Source organism: Pipistrellus hanaki (assembly GCF_964339955.1).
Source record: "Pipistrellus hanaki genome assembly, chromosome: 3".
NCBI lineage: Eukaryota > Metazoa > Chordata > Mammalia > Chiroptera > Vespertilionidae > Pipistrellus > Pipistrellus hanaki.
In genome coordinates, this window is record NC_140505.1 from 97763155 (window position 1) to 97784244 (window position 21090).

General features: G+C 38.4%; 1 protein-coding gene across 9 annotated transcripts in view; it reads right to left on the reverse strand.

The window, feature by feature from the left end:
• Nucleotides 1-21090, reverse strand: part of FRY (FRY microtubule binding protein) — a 476275-nt gene that overhangs the window by 72651 nt on the left and 382534 nt on the right. For all 9 annotated transcript variants that reach the window (XM_084878512.1, XM_084878510.1, XM_084878508.1 and 6 more), the window contains 3 exons: nucleotides 19694-19834; nucleotides 8060-8239; nucleotides 6228-6389 (listed from right to left, as the gene is read on the reverse strand). In XM_084878512.1, the coding sequence (XP_084734638.1) occupies nucleotides 6228-6389; nucleotides 8060-8239; nucleotides 19694-19834 (483 nt within the window). The remainder of the gene's footprint in view (nucleotides 1-6227; nucleotides 6390-8059; nucleotides 8240-19693; nucleotides 19835-21090) is intronic.

Genomic DNA, 21090 nt, shown 5'->3' on the forward strand with positions numbered 1-21090 from the left:
CAAACAAGTTTTCTATTCCTTGCTCAGTGTCCTCTTTTTCTGGCACCTTGATTATATGGATGTTGTTTTGTTTTGTGTTGTTCCAAAGTTTCCTTAGGCTCTCCTCTTGTTTTTTTAAACTTTTCTGATGATGCCTCCTTATCTTTTGTATGCAGGCTGTTTTTTTGTATCTCCATGATCTCTCCTCTCCAGGTGTCTGATTATGTAGCTCTCTCTCTCCTGTATTGACATAAAGGCACAGAATACAACACAACAAGGCACAACCCACGAGGCACTGAACACAAATGTATTTATGATACTAATAACCCCAAATAAAGGTGACCACCAGGGAAAAGAGAATTAGGGGATTAAAAAAAAAAAAAAAGAGTCCAAAAATGGTATAGAGAAAGGGGAAAAATAAGAGAGAAAAGAAAGAGAATAAAAAAGAAAACTCCAATAGAACAACTAATGCAAAAAAAAAAAAAAAAAAAAAAAAAGCAAACAACTAACACCCAGATAGAAATTCAAACTACAAACAACAACTAATAACAAGCAAGGAGAAGAAAACTGAAGTAAAAAAAAAAAAAGAAAAACAATTACAGAAACAAACAAAAAAACTCCCAATCTAATCAATAACCAAACTAACAACAACAATAGGACAGAGATAATGAAGGGCAAAACAAAATAAAAAAACAGCAAAAAAAACAAACAAAAAAAGGAAGAGAGAAAAAATTTGGATACTGAAGAAATAGAAGAGAGAAGTATTTATGGACTTGGACCAGGGGATTGGAAATTAGATATATAAGTAGAATGAATTTTTAATAGGCTTTAAAAAAGAAGGAATGGAGAAAATCTAAAGCTGGAATAGGGTAAGAGAAACAGGACAACAAAAGAGGAAAAGTGAGGAAGAGAGTGTTGGCATAAAGGTAAAGTTGAGATAGAGTAAAATGATGCTAAAGGAAAAATAAAAATAGAATGTAGAACACTAATCCCACAATAAAATAAAATAAAATAAAATAAAATAAAATAAATAAAATAAAATAAAGAGACAATAAGATGAAACTTAAAGAAATTTAAATAATAGTAGTAATAATACTGATTAGAATTAAAATAATTAAAAAGGTAAATCAAATGAGAAAAAAAGAAAATAATGTGCAGTAGTGAAGGTCATTCACTTCCTCTACTGTTCTGTTTGGCACGCCTGTTTCCTGTCAGGTAGTCAGGACAGTATTGAAGTTCCCTGTGTTCCACAGCTCCTCTGTGTCGTAAGGCACAATTTTGTTTTCAAGCAGGCAGTATTTCTTTGTTACTCAGCCTGCCTGTTGTTGTATTTACACAAGAGTCAGTTTCTTATTCAACTCCTGGGTAGCAGTGTTTCTGTTTTGACATCCAGGGCTATATGTCATCTCTACCCAATATTTAGAATTTATTTTCCCTGCTGCACTTAATACTGGTTTGGGGGTATGGACTGCCCTAGAGCTGGTTTGCCGATCGTTTCTCCCCGCTCTGATCCCCAGGATCCTCCAAAACAACTTTTCCCTGCAGTCTCTGAGAGTTTTTTTTTTTTTTTTTAATTGGGTGACCCTATGTATTGGGCTTTGTAATCAAAAGCAAGGATTTAAAGAGAAAAAAGAGCCAGAGTAAGTGTGTGAACTCACCATGTTTTTGCCCTGGCCCTGCATACGACTCTGTTCATGTATCTGTGCATGTATTTTTCCCCTGGCAAAGCACAGCCAGTTTACTGATAAAGGCTGCCTTTTTGTGTCCAGCCCAGGTATGGGTTGATTTCTAGAGTTCCCTTCTTCCAGCAGCCCTACAGACCCCCTCCCACACTCGTGGACTATAGTCCCAATGTCCATGGATTTTGTGGGGGTGCAGACTTCCTCTGAACCACTAGATTCCATTGCACATGTTTCTCCCTTCAGTCTGGAACGTAGACCTCACCTTTCTCTGGTTGAAATATGATCTTTCTGTGAGAAAGTGCAGAGCTCGTTCGAGTCCCTGTATTTGTGCTGCTTGAGACCTGGTGTTTGTGAGTTCACAGCTGGTCCCTGGGTATTGTGGTTAAAGGATTTTGGGAAATATCTGGTTCTTCCTGATTGAAGGTAAGGCTAGGCTTCTGATCACAGTCACTCTCCCCTTCAAGATGGTGCAGCCTCTGCATCTTTTCCTAAGTTTTAGTGGGCATTTTATAATTTTAGGAAGAAATCAATATAGAGGAACATAGAATGGGCTGTACATTTCTTTCTGTTTGCCAAATCCCCAATGAACTATGGTAGGCTCCCTATTCAACAACTCAGTGGACACTTAGTGATGACCAGCTGTGTTCCAGCAGGCACTCTATATGATCCATTTCCTTAACCTTTAGGAGTGAAGGTGAATCCTACTGGGTGAACAGGATTTTTCCTTCTTAGTGCTCACTTGGTCTTCATTTTATCTTGGGGACAGTCCCTCTCCCTGTAAGTGGGGTTCTGACTCCCTCACATAAGCTGCAAGTCTTTTGTTTTAATTTCTTTTTCATTATAACTTAAAATTATTTATTTAATTTTTAAATCTTTATTTTTGAGAGTATTACATATATCTTTCCCTTTTACCTTCACCTCCTCCACCCAGATCCCACCCTGCCCCAGGCTTTCAATCTTCAATGTTCTTTTATCTCCCTGTATGTCCTTGGATCCTTTCAAGCTGCTGCCCAAGGGTAATGCATATAAGTTCTTTGGTTAATCTACCTCCCACCCCACCCCCAACTTCCTTCTGAGATCTGTCAGTCTGTTCCATGTTTCCATGCCTCTGGTTCTATTTTATTCATCAGTTTATTTTATTCATTAGATTCCTAGTTTGTTAATTTTGATTTTTAGGTTAAATTGTTGATAAATATATATTTATTGGCATTTTATTGTTCATATTTTGTATCTTTAAATTTTTTTTCCTTCTACTTAAAGAAGACCCTTTAACATTTCATGTAATAACTGGTTTGATGGTGATGAATTCCTTAAGCTTTTTCTTTCTTTCTTTTTTTTTTTTTTAAATATATTTTATTGATTTTGTACAGAGAGGAAGGGAGAGAGATAGAGAGTTAGAAACATTGATGAGAGAGTCATCATCGATCAGCTGCCACTTGCACACCCCCTACTAAGGATATGCCCACAACCAAGGCACATGCCCTTGACCGAAATCGAACCCGGGACCTTTCAGTCCCCAAGCTGACTATCCATTGAGCCAAACTGGTTTCGGCCTTAAGCTTTTTCTTATCTGTGAAGCTCTTTATTTGACTTTCAGTTTTAAATGATAGCTTTTCTGAATAGTGTAATCTTGGTTGTAGGTCTTTGCTTTTCATCACTTTAAATATTTCTTGTCACTCTCTTCTGGCCTGCAAAATTTCTGTTGGGAAATTAGCTGATAGCCATATGGGTGCTGCCTGGTAGGTAACTAAAATTGCCTTTCTCTTGCTGCTTTTAAGATTTTCTCTTCGTCTTTAACCCTTGGCATTTTAATTATGATGTGTCTTGGTGTGGTCCACTTTAGGTTCATCTTGTTGGGGACTCTCTGCAATCCTGGACTTGTATGTCTAGTTCTTTCACCAGTTAGGAGAAATTTTCTTTCATTATTTCTTTAAATAGTCTTTCAATTTCTTGCTCCCTCTTTTCTACTTCCAGCACCCTCACGGTACAGATGTTTGGATGTTTTTGCTTTCTCATATTCCAAATTACCAATTTGATTCTCAGCCCCTACTGTTTATTCCCTGTAAATTATTCTTCATTTCAGACAATGTATCCCTGGGACCTCCCTGGAAGTGAAAAGTTAGCCACTGCCTGTATCCTGCCTGGGACTACCCAGCACAAGCTACAGAGTAATCTATAGATGGCTGCTACTTATGTTGGGCTTAGAGATACCCAGGAGAGGCCAACCTGGGAAGCAAGGCTAGCTGCTGCTAGTGCTGGACCTACGGCCACTTATTGAGAAGTATGGGGCATACTGAATCCAGCTGCTGCTTGTATGAGAGATTTTAGGAACATCTGAGTCCTGAGCCAGGACAGGCCATTCTATAGAAAAGCCATTGCAAACTGTTTGGGTGGGGCTGCATATTGGGTGGGGTATTCCTTAGGGAATTATCAGCATGGTGCGAACAGTGATGGAGACTAAGGTATGGCACCTGCCAGTCAGCTTTGTGGGGGTGGTGGGAGGTCTTAACATTTTTGTCTATGAGAAAGCTACCCTGAGTTCTTGATCTGATGCCAGACAATTTAGTTCCTCCCTGTATGTCCCTGGATCCTTTCAAGATGCTGCTCCAGTATTGGAGCTCAGAGGGAGTAAGTCTGAGTAAGTCTGTGTACAGCCTTTTAAGAGGAAGACCTAGGACTCCAGCAACCCTGTGTGTCACTCAGGCACAATCCACACTGGTTTTTCTAGCCCAAAGTTATGGGACTTCTCTTTCTAGCACTGGAACCATGTGGTCTGGTGTGGGGCTGGGACCCCTTGTTCCTCATGGGAGGCCTTCACAGTCAAGGTAACCCTACTGATTAAAAATACAACACACATGGATGTCAGCCCAGCTCATTCCATGCTTCCACCCCTCCTATCAGTTTCAATGTGCTTTCTTCTTTAATTCTCTAGTTGTCGGACTTCCATTCAGCCAGATTTCAGGCAGTTCTGAATGATGGTTGTTCTGTATTTTAGTTGTAATTTTGATGTGGTTGTGGGAGGATGTGAATACCAGAGTTTACTATCTATGCCAGTGTTTTGGTTCCTATCTCTCCTGCAAGTCCTTTTTCTAACTGCCGTTAGTGTGGCCAGGGAAAGGCTTTGTCCTTCTGAAATCATCAGAGCCAAAGACCATGGAAATATAAGAAGAGCCTGCCTGCGAATGATGCCAACAGAGAGAAAAGCAGTGCCGGCCTGGGAAAGGAGGGTAGAGACAGTGAGAAAGAGAAAGAGTCTAGGGATCCAGTTTCTGAATTGGTATATTAGAATCTATCTGTGCTTGAAGCTAAAACAGTTAATAAATTCCTTTTCCACTTAAGATATTTTTCATTGAGCTTCTGTCACATGTCACCAAAAGAGCCCTATGAAACAGGGTTTCACTTACCTGTGCAATGACATCAGTACTGTCCTGGAAGCTCTTATGGAGTGAATACTCTTAGGCTGTGATAACAGAGAGACCTGGAAGCTAGCTGCTTTGCTCTGTGTTACACAGACTGTGCACAGGGACCATGATGGGGAGCGTGCTCAGAGGACAGTACCAGAATTTCATTGGATGTGCCGCTATCATAGAGAACTAATTGAGAGAATGAAGGTTGTATTATTTGGAGAACAGAGGATTCATTAGGGTAAGTGGCAGAGGGGGCAGGGCTTTTTTAAATGTTGGAAGGACCACCACATGAAAAAGATCAGATTTCACTTTCTAAGCCTTTAAGACAAGCGTATCAAACTCACGGCCATGGGCCACCATGCAGCCCACAATGAATATTTTTACGGCCCAACCAATATAACAGCATGTAAGAAACATTTTAATGAAAATTTCATAACTTAATTTTTACAATATCCTGTTATACATAATTATAACTACAATGTTTGCTAATGACTGATTACTACAATTGTGTTGAATTCATTTCCCTTATGTGCAGGCACACCATTTCTCTCCACTGATACTACCAGTGAATATTTTAGCAGTCGATTGCCATGTCATTAGTCTTGTACTGACTTGTTTAGTGTGCACAATAGGAAGAATTTCGCTTTTAGAGAACAAGAAAAAGAGGTTTATTTGACTTACACTTATTAATTTGTGCAGTTATTCAGTGTTTGGTAAGTTAATGTTTAAGAAAAAAAATATTAATTTCTATTAAAATGTTATATTATTTTATGTTTATTTATTTCAGCCCTTCTATTCAGCATGTTTCTATCAAAATAAACTTACATTTCTATGAAAATTGAATTTTTAGTTTTTTTGTGGCCCACAGAAACTTAAACCTTATTTATTTGGCCCATGTTAGCCTTTGAGTTTGACATGCTTGCTCTAAGAGAATAGGACTAGTGAATCAAATCAACAAAGTGACATACTCCAACCCCATGTAAGGAGCTGTTCACATAGAAAATAGGTTCCCTTGTGATGCTGTTAAGATCCTTACCATGGTGGTGATGCCTAACGGGCAAGGTCAGGATGATGAGTGGAGGAATCCCTTATCACATGGGCCATTGGCTCAGTCAGTCCCCAGGCTTCCCTCCAATCCTGCAAGTCCAGGATTCTATACCTGAGAATACTGGGGCCTCTTCCAGCTCACAGGAACGAGGACGTTAGAGTTGGAGCCTGATGAGGTGGAGGATGTGCTCCGGGTGACAGCCACAGTCCTGGGCTTTCCATCTCGGCCAGAAGAGTTCTGCAGTTCATCATATCGCCTCCCGATGATTGGCGTCTTAGAAAGAACACAAAGCACATGTTCTTCTATCTCATTAACACTTCTTTGGTGTATGGAATTGCTCTACCCTGCAGCAACCAAGAACTGCTTATTTGATGAAAAATTAGAAAAGTTCAATGTTACATTAGGCTCATTTTTCTAATGTTTAAATACATATTCTGAGTCATTTTGCATCTTCAATATTTTCCCACTCTTTTTAGCAGCTGAAAACAAATCCAATTGCTTGTTCTTTAGAAACCACTGATAAAGGAAAACATTCGGGAAAACAAAGTCAGTTGTCAGATGTTTAAGTTTGAAAGAATTTCTTGTAGTCATAACGAGACCAAAAATCCTGCTCTAGCTGGTTTGCTCAGTGGGTAGAGTGTTGACCACTGGACTAAAGGGCCTTGGGTTCAATTTCGGTCAAGGGCATGTACCTCACTTGGTTGCAGGCTCAATTTCTGCCCGAGTCAGGGCACATGAAGAAGTCAACCAACCAATGTGTCTCTCTCACATCAATGTTTCTCTCTCTCCATCTTTCCCTCTTCCTCCCACTCTTTCTGAAAATCAATTGGGGGAAAATACCCTTAGGTGAGAATTAATAAGACCAAAAGTCCTTCCCTTCTTCCCAACCTTTATATACTAGATTATTTAAACATTTATTTAAGTTATTTATATCTTCTCAATTATGTAAATGACTGAGGTCAGGGACAGGTACTTGAGCACCACTTTAGAAATTTCATTTCCTGAGAGTCGGAGTGCAGTGGTTGTGGGCAGGATGTCCCAAGCTTTAGTACCAAGGAGGTGTCCTGCACAGAGACCAGTTCATGGTCTACATGTGGGGGCAGCGGAAGCAACAGGTGATTCCACACCAAGGCCCATCTTTTTGGAATAGCTGGGTCTCTTGGGTATGCAGCTGACTGGCTGCATGTTTTCTGTACCTCTTTGGAAGAGAATAAGGTAAAGTCAAAGGGTAAAAATAGGTTTTCCCTTCTAGCAATGTAAAAAATGCACAGAGCGTAGTTTCAACTTTAGGGATCTTATGTGTCATGGAGTAAGAGACACAGGAAAGCGAAGTATTCTTACCTTTTAGAGTAAAATGGTTAAGTACAAATCTTCAGAAGGCTCATCCCTGAACTGGAAGGCAAATCTACTATTTTCTGCCCTCTCTTTTTCCCCCAACTCTTTATCTTGGTTCACTAATCCTCCCCTCCCCCCCCCCCCTTTCCACACACTGCCCACTCCCCAAAGGTAAGAATTAAGATAATTTTGCAGTTTAAAAAGCAATATGGCTTAGGAAAGCAACCATAAAGGCAATTCTGTATTCCTGCATATCTCAGACATTAGCTGGTCTGGGAACAAGGTCACTGATATAGAGAAAATACAGGACAGTTGTCAGATAAGGAATGAGTGAGGTTTAAAATGCTGAAGATCACTATTTTTATAGTTATCTTTTTAGAAATCAGTTTTTATATAACCAAGACTAGCTTCTATTTTTAAAAGCTGTCAATTGAGAGCCCCAGTGAATATGATGCTCCACATGTTCTTAAAAAACAAGCTAAGTCGGGCTTTAGAAGAAAGTCTCCATTGGAAGCAAACATACAGTTAGTTTCTCTTGCTCAAGGCACCTTACTTGTGATCGCTGTCCTATACATTAATGCTAGAGTTTACAGAAACAGTTAACATACCTCTGAAATGTCAAAGTGAAAGTCCAGAGTTTTCCCTGGTAATTCCTTAGAAGCACTGGTCCACACTCGATGTATTTCTATCTTTGACAGGTCACTGTGCTGGTAGGAAGGCAAAATGAGGCTGGCTGACCGAGAAACCACCAGCTTCAAGATATTCAGAGCTTCTCTCCAGTGAACACTCTGAGGGAAATAAAACATTCAATGGTTAATAGTAATTTCATTTTTAAAAATTGATAACACTAGCTACGGAAAATCTCCTGACCATTCAGAATTCATGGATTTAAAACAGTGCAGGAAATTCATAAAAACACTATTTATATAGAAGAAGACCTACATTTAGAAAACAGGCAAATAAAAAAACCCCTACTTTTCTCCATATTCAAATAAATGCATTTTAAAATAAAGTACCATTTTTGCTCATGTGGTGCCTCTTTAATTTGAAAAACAAAAAGAAAACAACAACAACAAAAAAACAACAACAACACAAAACCCCCAAACAATTCTGAATGCATTTATGCTACTGACCACTCACTCTCAAATTTCCCACCCCCAGTTTCCAGTACTCCTTAGTCCTTCTCCTATTTCTCACGCTCTTCCCCACCATTGTATCTGGGCACTTACTCTCTGCCCTTAACTCTTCTCTTTTACTTCATATCTTCCTCATGACCTAACCCAGGAATCTGGGAGCCAATCTTAACTCCTTTCTGTCCCTCCCTTCTGATAATGTTTCTTCCTCGCCATTCCTGCAGGCACCAGCTCAGCCAAATCTCTCCACCCTCTGCCTGGACTATTTCAATGACCTCTCATCTGGTCTCCCTGCTGGCAGTCTCTACTTATGATTATCAAATCCATCCCAGCTCCAGTGGTCTTTCTAGAACTGTTCAGACCATGCCACTTCTCTGCCTACGCTCCTTCTAGGCCTCCCACTGGTGGACTCTGAGCAGGGCCCGGCCGTGGTTCTCAACCTTCCTAATGCCGCGACCCTTTAATACAGCTCCTCATGTTGTGGTGACCCCCAACCATAAAATTATTTTCGTTGCTACTTCATAACTGTAATTTTGCTAATGTTATGTAGCAATATTTACATTATGATGTAATGTAGAAAAAAACAATATTTACATTATGATTCATAACAGTAGCAAAATTACAGTTATGAAGTAGCAACAAAAATAATTTTATGGTTGGAGGTCACCACAACATGAGGAATTGTATTAAAGGGTTGGGGCATTAGAAAGGTTAAAAACCGCTGGCCTACAGGGTGACTTCCCTTTTTCTGGAATGCCTTCCTTTCTTTATTGGCTCATCAGACTCCTATCTTCCTGTAAAACTCACTTTGTTTTACCATCTTTGTCTCCTTGACAACCCATTGGCTGACTGAAGTCCTCCCTCCTCCCTCCACACACATACATAGAAAAATAAATTTTGAACATACATAAACCAGTTTGATAAAAGCTATTATTATTATTTGCCTAGGCTTTGGAATAAAAGCACATGATATAAAGCATATTTCATTTGCTGTTCAGTTTGCACAAGAAGATCACAGTTTGAGTGTGAAATTAGCTACTATTTAAGATATCTAGTACCAGAGATGGCCCATAGTATGAGGATAGGATATGCATCTCAATAAAGCCATGAAATGGGACAGATGATTAGTAGTAAAATGTTAACTAACCCTCTGTCTTCCATGAGTGCTGTGAAGTGAGAAAGTGTTATCCAATGCCTACCACATCGCACAACTATTATTGGAGCAATGCTACCTGAAAAAATGGAAAAAAAAAAAAAGCTTGGAAATCACTTTTAAGCATTAAATAATATTGGCAAGTAATAAGATTGGTGAATAAAGATAGAAATAAATGTCTAAACTGACACTGAGTGGTTTTGTCAATGACTTTAACCAGAGAAATCCTAGCATTTGCCCTTGAACTCTGAAGCTCATCAAGTATACTCCTGAAGCAAAATAGAGCCTGACTAGATGTGGCAAGTAGGATGTCTATGCTCTAGACTTTGGCCCTTCCACCTTGACCCCATGGTGACCCTGCACTGCTCTCCATGGGCTGGGACCCCCGATGTTTAGTCTGTGGTTATATATTTCATATCAACTTCCAGGCTCTAGAAACTTGTTCTGGTCTGCTTTTTCTCTTAATATTTCTTAAAATAATTTTCTTTTTGTTCATCAGTTTATGTTCATTATATTCCACAAATGACTGAGATCATGTAATATTTATCTTTCTCTGACTGGCTTATTTCGCTTAGCATGATAATGCTCTCCAGTTCCATCCATGCTGTTGCAAATGGTAAGAATTTCTTCCTTTTTACCACAGCATAGTATTCCATTGTGTAGATGTACCACAGTTTTTCAATCCACTCATCTGCTGACGGGCACTTAAAGAAAAAAAATTAATAAAAAAATTGTTTTGCTTTCCTTTTATTTTTTCCAGTAGTCTTGGGTAAGGCTTTGAAGAATCAATCTGTAGGTGTTCAGCGAATATCCTGCTAGGAAAGGTGCCTGTACAAGGAAACAGGCACTGGCTTTGGAACCAGGTGGACCTGGGTTCAAATACCAGCTCCACCATATCCAGACTAAGACTTTGGGGCTAGTTTCTTTTTCATTTTTTAAATATTCTTTTTATTTTTTAATCACAGTTTGTATTCAATACCATTCCATACCAGTTTCAGATATACAGCAAAGTGACCAGAAAACTATGGTCTCTACAGAGTGGTGTCCCCACTACTTGAAGCACCTTCCTGGCTCCACAGCTAGTCATCTTGACACCACTGACTATATTCCACAGGCTGCAAACCACATCTTCGTGGCTATTCTGCAACTGCCACTTTGTACTGCTTAATCCCGTCACCTACCCCTGCTAAATCCTTCTCTCCTCTGACTGCTGTTAGTCTATTCTCTGTATCTATGGGTCTGTTTCTATGTTGTTTGTTAGTTTTATTCATTAGATTCCACATATAAGTAAAATCATATGTATTTTTCTTTCTTTGGCTGGCTTATTTCACTTAGTATAATACTGTCCAGCTCCATCCATGCTGTTCTAAAAGGTAAGATTTCCTTTTATTTTATTTTATTTATTTTTTAATGACCAAGTAGTGTTCTATTGTGTAAATGTAGCACAGCTTTTTTATTCACTGATGGGCACTTGGGCTGCTTCCAAATCTTGGCTATTATAAATAATGCTCCAATGAACATAGGGGTATGTGTACTTTTTTGAATTAGTGTTTTGGTTTTCTTTGAATATATTGCCAGAGTAGAATCTCAGGGTCATAGGCAATTCCATTTTTAATGTTTTGAGGAAACTTCAGACTGCTTAACACAGTGGCTGTACTAATTGGCATTCCCTCCAGCAGTGCACTGGGATTCCCTTTCTCCACATTTGCAGCAACACTCAATTATTGATTTATTAATGATAGCCATTCTGACAAGTATGAGGTGGTATCTCTTTGTGGTTTTAATTTGCATTTTTCTGATGATTAGTGACATTGAGCATCTTTTCATATGCCTATTGGTCATCTCTATGTCCTCTTTGGAGGAGTGTCTATTCAGGTCTTCTGCCCACTTTTTAATTAAGTTGTTTTTTTCTGGTGTTAAATTGTCTGATTTCCTTATAAATTTTGGATTTTAACCCTTTATCAGATGTATCATTAAGAGAATATGTACACCTATTCAATAGGTTGACTTTTCATTTTGCTGATGGTTTCCTTTGATTTGAAAACCTTTTTTAGTTTAATGTAGTCTCACTTATTTATTTATTTATTTATCTATTTATCTATATATCTATTTATTTATTTATTTATTTATTTATTTATTTATTTATTTATTTTGGTTTCCCTTGCCCAAGGCAATATGCCAGAAAAAATATTGCTATGAGAAACATCTGAGATTTTACTGCTTATGTTTTCTCCTAGGAGTTTTATGGTTTTGAGTCTTACATTTAAGTCATTAATCCATTTTGAGTTTATTTGTGTGTATGGTGGAACAATGTAGTCTTAAAATTTTTAAAAGACTATAGACATATTCAAATGTACACAAAACAGAGAGACCAGTAAAATGAACCCCCATGTACATTTAATCATTTTGATTTATTTATCCCAACATTTTCTTTGGTTTATTTGCTGTAGTATTTTCAAGCACATTTATATAAGTTACTTCACCTTAGTTCCCTCAATTTTAATTTGAACTACTGAATTCACTCTTTGCATGTTGAAACACCTGGTCTAGAACCAGGGACATGCAAGTTCTTTCTCCCTTTCTTCCTGGCTCTGCCCTCCCAGCCAGGTGTGTGCTTTTAATATCCAACCCATAAAACCCAAGAGGCATAAGTGTGTCCTTTGAAGAAACTAATCAGGGCTTGGTCCTGTCTATCTTCTCAGTGTGCCAATTATGGTGTGGTCATCCATCACTCTTTACTGTCTCAGTGTATGGGTGGCAAGTGCAAGCTACATGCAATCCTCAGTTCTGTAATGACTCCCTGGTTCATAGTGCAGTTATTTAAATACTCACTTGCGGGGGAGGTAAGATGGCGGAAGAATAGATGGGCGGATTCTGAGCCCTCTCCCGAAGCAGAAAGAGAGAGAAACTGAGGGTCTTGTGCTGTGAGTGTTTATTGGCAAGCTGGGAGACAGCGAACACCAGAAGAAACTGCTGGGGGGCTGCTGACAGAGGTGCCCCTCACAGGGAAGCACCCACGCGGGCTGTGTCCCTGCCCGGAGCTACCTACCGGCTTGGACGGGGAAACCTCGCCATCTTGAGAGGAAGATAGGATCGTGTCAGAGGCCTGAATATCCACAGCCGCAGCGACCACCAAGCATCTGTGACCCCCAGAACGCGGATCCCAAGCGGCGCGAACACTTGCCCTCACAGGATTGCCCCACTGCTCAGCGAAAAGGTCAGATTTCGCGGGGAGAGGGTGGAGAGCGCTCGCGGCGAAAACAAAAAGCCTGTGCACACAGAGCGCGCTCCCGGAAGCTGGAGGACAGGGGTGGTGATTACAAGTAGAAGCCCCCGCTGTTGGGCGGTTGTCACCCTTGAAAGTGGACGGGGCTCCTAACAGGGGAGATATCTAAAGAGCAACACATTTGGATCCGGCTCGGAGGGATATCGGAGAGTTGCGGGAGATTGCAGTTGCTCGGACCTGCCCCCTCCCCCCCTCCATAGTTCCAGCTTCAGAGAGGGCGGAAAAAAAAAAAAAAGCTGGAGAGGCTTTAGAGTCTGGGAAGTCAACCTAGAAACACTGCCCCCAGAGGCTAATTCACAAATTGACTCTAGTGTAATAAAAACAAAGCAAAACCTGCCTAAAAATCAGGACTGGATCATAACAATAGAGGAAGCGAATGACCTTCATTACTGCTAATTTTAATTAAATTTTTAAAATTTTATTATTATTTTTTTTTAATTTTTAAATTTTTGTTTTTCACTTTTGTTTTCATTATTTGCAACGTTTACTCAAGAAACTATTTTTTTTCTTTTTCCTCACTGATTTTATCTTGATAATTATTACATTGTATATGTAATCAACATTATTACTACTACTAATTTACCTTTTTCATCTTATTTTCTTTTGTTTATTTTTATTATTTTTATTCCATTTGAATATATATATATATATATATATATATATATATATATATATATATTTTTAATTTCAGGATTACTGTTCTACAGTCTTTATCTATCCTTCTTTCTCCAACACTTTATTCTATCTCAACCCTACCTTTATGCCCTCACCCTCTTTCCAATCTTTTCCTTTGATACCCTGTTTATCTTAACCCTTTCCTGCTCTAGATTTCCCCCATTCCATCTGTCTACCCCCTCCTAAAATTTCACCCTACTTGTATATATCTAATTTCCAACTACCTGCTCCAAACCCATTCACACCTCCCTCGCAGTTGTCCTAAAAACAAAAAAAAAAAACAAAAAAAACAAAACAGTCTTACTCTCTAACTCTGAAGTTGTATGTTGAATGTTAACTTTACTGAAGTTGTATGCTTTTCTTTTATAAGATTGATTTGCCTATGCTTTTTGTTTGATTGCATGTTTTTGTTAGCTGGGTTCTAGTCACCCTTATTGGTGGTTATTAATATCGCAAACACATTTCGATTCAGTGCCTTGTGTGTTGTACCTGGTTGTGTTGTATTTTGTGCCTTTAAATCAAAGCAGGAGAGAGAGAACTACACAACCAGACACCATAGATCATGGGGAGACCAAAAAACAGCCCGCATATGAAAGAAAAGCAGGCTTCACCAGAAAAGGAAGTAAACGATATAGAGGCAAGCAACCTACCAGAGCAAGAATTCAGAGTAACGATCTTAAGATGGCTAAAAAGAATGGAAGACAAATTTGACAATTTGAGTAAGACCCAAGAGGAAATGAAAAAAACCCAAGAGGAAATGAAGATGACTCAAGATGAAATGAAAAATGACATCGCTACTATGAAGAACTCAATAGATAGCATCAAGAGCAGACTAGAAGAAGCAGAGGATCGCATCAGTGAGCTAGAAGACAAGATGGAAAAAAATACCCAATTAGAGCAGCTTCTAGAAAAAAAAATTAAAAAGCAGGAGGAGAGCCTACGGGAGCTTTGGGACAATGCAAAACAAAACAATATTCGAATAATAGGGGTTCCGGAAGGAAAGAAAACCGAGGTAGACATGGAAAATGTATTTCAAGAAATAATGACAGAAAATTTTCCTGAGATAGAGAAGAAAAAACCCACACAAATCCAAGATGCTCGCAGAGTCCCAAGCAAAATGGATCCCAGAAGACCGACGCCAAGACATATTATAATTAAATTGGCAAACACCAATGACAAAGTTAGAATCTTAAAAGCAGCCAGAGAGAGACAGAAAGTTACATATAAAGGAACCCCCATCAGACTAACAACTGATTTCTCAACAGAAACTTATCAGGCCAGAAGGGAATGGGATGAAATATACAAAGTCATGCAAAGAAAGGGTCTGAATCCAAGAATACTGTACCCAGCAAGACTATCAATCAAAATTGAAGGGGAAATCAGGAGCTTCACAGACAAAAAAAGACTAAAGGAATTTATCTCCACCAAACCAGCAATGCAAGAAATGCTCAAAGGTCTACTGTAAAAATAAATAAATAGGAAGCGAAGAAGGAACACAGGGGTATAGAATAAAAATGGCATCAAATGAGTACCTATCATTAATAACATTAAATGTAAATGGTTTAAATGCTCCAATCAAAAGACATAGGGTAACAGATTGGATAAGAAAACAAGACCCATACATCTGCTGTCTACAAGAAACCCACCTCAGAAAAAGAGATGCACACAGACTGAGGGTGAAGGGATGGAAAAAGGTTTTCCAGGCAAATGGAAATGAAAAGAAAGCTGGGGTAGCAATACTTATATCTGACAAATTAGATCTCAGAGTGAAGGACATAACAAGAGACAATGAAGGCCACTTCATAATACTAAAGGGAGCAATCAAACAAGAAGAAATAACCCTGGTAAATATATATGCACCCAATACGGGAGCACCCAAATACATAAAAAAACTGCTGGAGGACATTAAGGGAGAGATTAACAGCAATACAATCATAGTAGGAGATTTTAATACCCCACTGTCACCCTTCGACAAATCATCCAAACAAAAAATCAGCAAAGAAATATCAATCCTAAATGACTCACTAGACCAGATGGAATTAATTGACATCTTCAGAACATTCCACCCCAAAGCCACAGAATATACATTCTTCTCAAATGCACATGGGACATTCTCAAAGATAGACCACATTTTGGGACATAGGCAAAGTCTCTTCAAATTCAAGAAGATAGAAATCATATCAAGCATCTTCTCAGACCATAATGGCATAAAACTGGAAATTAACTACAATAAAAATAATCCAAAGAAATCAAACACATGGAGACTAAACAGCATGCTATTAAACAAGGACTGGGTTACCAGAGAAATCAAGGAAGAAATTAAAAACATCCTGGAAACAAATGACAATGAAAACACAACAATCCAAAATCTATGGGACACAGCAAAAGCAGTTTTGAGAGGGAAGTTCATATCCTTACAAGCCTATTGCAAAAAACTAGAAAAAAGTGTAACAAATGATCTAACTCTACAACTCAAAGAGTTAGAAAAAGAGCAACAAGAAAAGCCCAGTGTAAGTAGAAGGAAGGAAATAACAAAAATCAGAGCACAGATAAACGACATAGAGACCAAAGAAACAATACATAAGATCAACAAAACCAAGAGCTGGTTCTTTGAAAGGATAAACAAGATAGATGGACCTCTAGCCAGACTAACCAAGAAACAAAGAGAGAGGACCCAAATAAACAAAATCAGAAATGAAAGAGGTGAAATAACAACAGACCCCACCGAAATACAACGGATTGTTACAAAATACTATGAACAACTCTACTCCAACAAACTGAACAACCTGGAGGAAATGGACATATTCCTAGAAAAATATAATCTTCCAAAACTCAATCAGGAAGAATCTAAAAATCTCAATAAACCGGTGACTTGGGAAGAAATTGAAACAGTCATCAAAAAGCTTCCAGCAAACAAAAGCCCAGGGCCAGATGGCTTCACAGGAGAGTTTTACCAAACATTCAAGGAAGAACTAAAAACTATCCTCCTCAGACTATTCCAAAAAATCCAAGAGGAAGGAACACTTCCAAATTCCTTCTATGAAGCCAGCATCACCCTAATACCAAAACCAGATAAAGACAACTCAATGAAAGAGAATTACAGACCAATATCCCTCATGAACATAGATGCTAAAATCCTCAACAAAATTCTAGCAAATCGACTCCAAAAGAGCATCACAAAGATCATACACCACGACCAAGTAGGATTTATTCCAGGAATGCAAGGATGGTACAATATCCGCAAATCAATAAACGTGATACATCACATAAACAAATTGAAAGATAAAAATCATATAGTCATATCAATTGATGCAGAAAAAGCATTCGATAAAATCCAACACCCTTTTCTGATAAAAACTCTTAACAAGTTGGGAGTACAAGGATCATACCTCAACATAATAAAAGCTATATATGATAAACCCACAGCCAACATTATACTCAATGGGCAAAAACTAAAACCATTCCCTCTAAGAACAGGAACAAGACAGGGATGCCCACTCTCGCCACTCCTGTTTGACATAGTACTGGAAGTACTAGCCATTGCAATTAGACAAGAGGAGGAAATAAAAGGCATCCAAATTGGAAAAGAAGAAGTAAAGTTATCCTTATTTGCCGATGACATGATATTGTACATAAAAACCCCAAAAGACTCCATTAAAAAACTAATTGACTTAATAAATGAATTTGGTAATGTAGCAGGATACAAAATTAATGCCAAGAAATCCATGGCTTTTCTATACACCAACAGAGAAACTGCAGAAACAGAGACTAAAAAAGCAATTCCATTTACCATCGCACCAAAAAAATTAAGATACCTAGGAATAACTTTAACTAAGGAAGTAAAGGACCTATATGGGGAAAACTACACGACACTGAAAAAAGAGATAGAGGAAGATGTAAGGAGATGGAAGAACATACCATGTTCATGGATTGGTAGGATCAACATCATCAAAATGTCCATACTTCCTAAAGCAATCTATAGGTTCAATGCACTCCCCATTAAAATACCAACGACATATTTCACCGACCTAGAAAGAACTCTCCAAAAGTTCATTTGGAACAATAAAAGACCCCGAATAGCCACAGCAATCCTGAGAAAGAAGAGTAAAGTAGGAGGGATCTCAATACCAGACTTCAAACTATATTACAAAGCCACTGTTCTCAAAACAGCCTGGTACTGGCACAAGAACAGACATATAGATCAATGGAATCGAATTGAGAACCCAGATATCAACCCAAATCACTATGCTCAACTAATATTTGACAAAGGAGGCACGAATATACAATGGAGTCAAGACAGTTTCTTCAATAAATGGTGTTGGGAAAATTGGACAGACACATGCAAAAGAATGAAACTAGATCACCAACTTACACCATTCACAAAAATAAACTCAAAATGGATACAGGACTTAAACATCAGACGGGAAACCATAAAAATATTAGAAGCATCCACAGGCAGCAAAATCTCAGACGTATGCCAAAAGAACTTCTTCACTGATACTACCCCTAGGGCAATGGAAGCTAAAGAGAAAATAAACAAATGGGACTACATCAAAATAAAAAGCTTTTTTACAGCAAAAGAAACCATCAACAAAACAACAAGAAAGCCCACAGTGTGGGAGAACATATTTGCAAATGATACCACTGATAAAGGTTTAATCTCCAACATCTACAAACAGCTTATACAACTAAATAAAAGGAAGATAAATAATCCAATTAAAAAATGGGCAATGGACCTAAATAGAACATTTTCAAAAGAAGACAGAAGGAAGGCTAAAAGGCACATGAAAACATGCTCAAAGTCACTAATTGTCCGAGAGATGCAAATCAAAACAACAATGCGGTACCATCTCACACCTGTTAGAATGGCCAACATCAACAAATCAACAAACGACAAGTGTTGGCGAGGTTGCGGAGAAAAAGGAACCCTCGTGCACTGCTGGTGGGAATGTAGACTGGTGCAACCACTGTGGAGAACAGTGTGGAGTTTCCTCAAAAAACTGAAAATGGAACTCCCATTTGACCCAGTAATCCCACTTCTAGGAATATATCCCAAGAAACTAGAAACACCAATCAGAAAGGATATATGCACCCCTATGTTCATAGCAGCACAATCTACAATAGCCAGAATTTGGAAACAGCCTAAGTGTCCGTCAGCAGATGATTGGATCCAAAAACTTTGGTACATCTACACAATGGAATACTATGCGGCCATAAAAAATAAGGAATTCTCATCATTTGCAGCAAACTGGATGGAACTGGAGAACATCATGCTGAGTGAAATAAGCCAATCAATGAAAGAGAAACACCACATGACCTCACTCATTTGTGGATAACAAAGAGCATTATAAACTGATGAACCAAAAGATAGATATAGAGACAGTAAATCAACAAGTAGACTGTCAAATTACAGCGGGGAGGGGAGGAAGATCTGGGGGAGATAATAGATCAACCGAAGGACTTTTATACATGCATATAAGTATAACCAATGGACACAAAACTCTGGGGAGGGAGGGGATGTGTGGGAGGGAGGGTGGGGGGCAAAAAAAAAAATCAATAAAATATATTAAAAACAAAACAAAACAAAAAAAAAAACCAGAAATCCTGATTTGTAGTTTAATGGAAGTTTTGGAATGAATGTTGATGGTCTAAAGCTGTTTGAGCAGTTAGACATTATGTGTATATTTGGTCATTAGCAATTTGTATACAGTAGTGCCTCTGCACTGAACAATTTACTTGAAGGTTTCAAAACGTTTTGCCCATATAAAATCACTACAAAAATATGTACCAATTATTTATATTGATTTATGCGAATTTGTCTTGACCTTAATGTTATTATTTTGAAAAATTACACCTATGATTTTGTATCCAGAATTACTAATATAGCTAGAGCATCTAGATTTAGTAGATATTTAAAACAATAAATATTAAATATGCATCAATAAAATACAAAAAAAGTAACAAATTCAAAAAAAAAAAATAAATAAATACTCACTTGCACATATTTCTCAATGGTCTTCAGAACTTCCACGTTAAACTGCTTTACAGGAACAACTGAAAGGTCCATGTAGCTGAGCAGGCTGTAGATGACCTGGAGAAGGGGCTGCTGCATGCTCGGGAGGCCTTTCTCCAGCAACTGCGGGAGGCAAGGCACAGCCTCAGTTGGTTTGATGCCAGATTTTCACACAGAAGCACCAACCTTTCCCAATTCTTTTATGATTGCACATTTCCACAAGAGGAAAAAATCCTAACTACTGAAGAAATTAAGATATTATCAAAAGTCATATAGGCAGATCTGAATATCTACATATATAAAAGCCTAAGTGACTGTCTCACTATTCAACTGTTCACCTGGTAGCTATGATGTGCAATGACCACCAGGGGGAAGATGCTCAAACCAGTAGAGGAGGGAGCTCAATTCCTCATGGAATCAGCCATGGGTTAGGTTGCTGCTGGGTCACTGTCAGCCCGAGTCTGCTTCACCCACACCCCAGACCCAGAGAGGAGGGAGGAGGGAGGCCAATTCCTCACTGAATCGGCATGGGTTAGGTTGCTGCTGGGGAACTTTTGGCCCTGAATCTGCTTACCCACACTCCAGACCCAGAAGAAATTATCCAAATATGATCTGATAAAAAGTCTACATAAAAGGACCACTTGTAATAGAAAATAAAAAAATGAACACAAGCAACAAAAGGGAGATGGGTTAAGCAAATTATGTTACATTAACCTGATAGAATTCCACAGTTTTTCAGAGTGACACCAGGTGAGCTATGTCAGCACATAGACATACACACAGAGTTAATGCTCAGTGACCAGAGCAAGTTCAATTGTACTGACCACAACTACATAAAGTTATATATATGTGCATGACCAGCAGCTATAAGAACATGTGAGTAATAGAAATTATTATGTTATAAATGGTGGGGTGCTAAATTCATAATAAAAATGTTGGTGACAATTTGTGATAAGGGCTGAAAAAATTAGGCAATCCATTTTTACTTTTTAAAATCCTCACCTGTGGATATGATTTTCATTGATTTTAGGAGGAAAGGAGAGAAAGAAAGAAAAACATTGATGTGAGAAAGAAACATTGATTAATTACTTTCCATATGTACTCTGACTTGGTACCAAACTCGCTACCTAGGCATGTGCCCTGATAGGGAATCAAATCAGTAATCCTCCAGTGCATGGGATAACACTCAATCAACTGAGGTACACTGGTCAGGGCTACTTCTTTTTTATTGTAATAAAAATATATATAACACCATTTTAACTATTTTTAAGTGCACAATTTAGTGGCATTAGTACATTCACTTTGTTGTGCAGCCATCACCACAATTTATTTCCAAAATTTGTTCACCATCCCAAATTGAAACTATAAAACAGTAACTC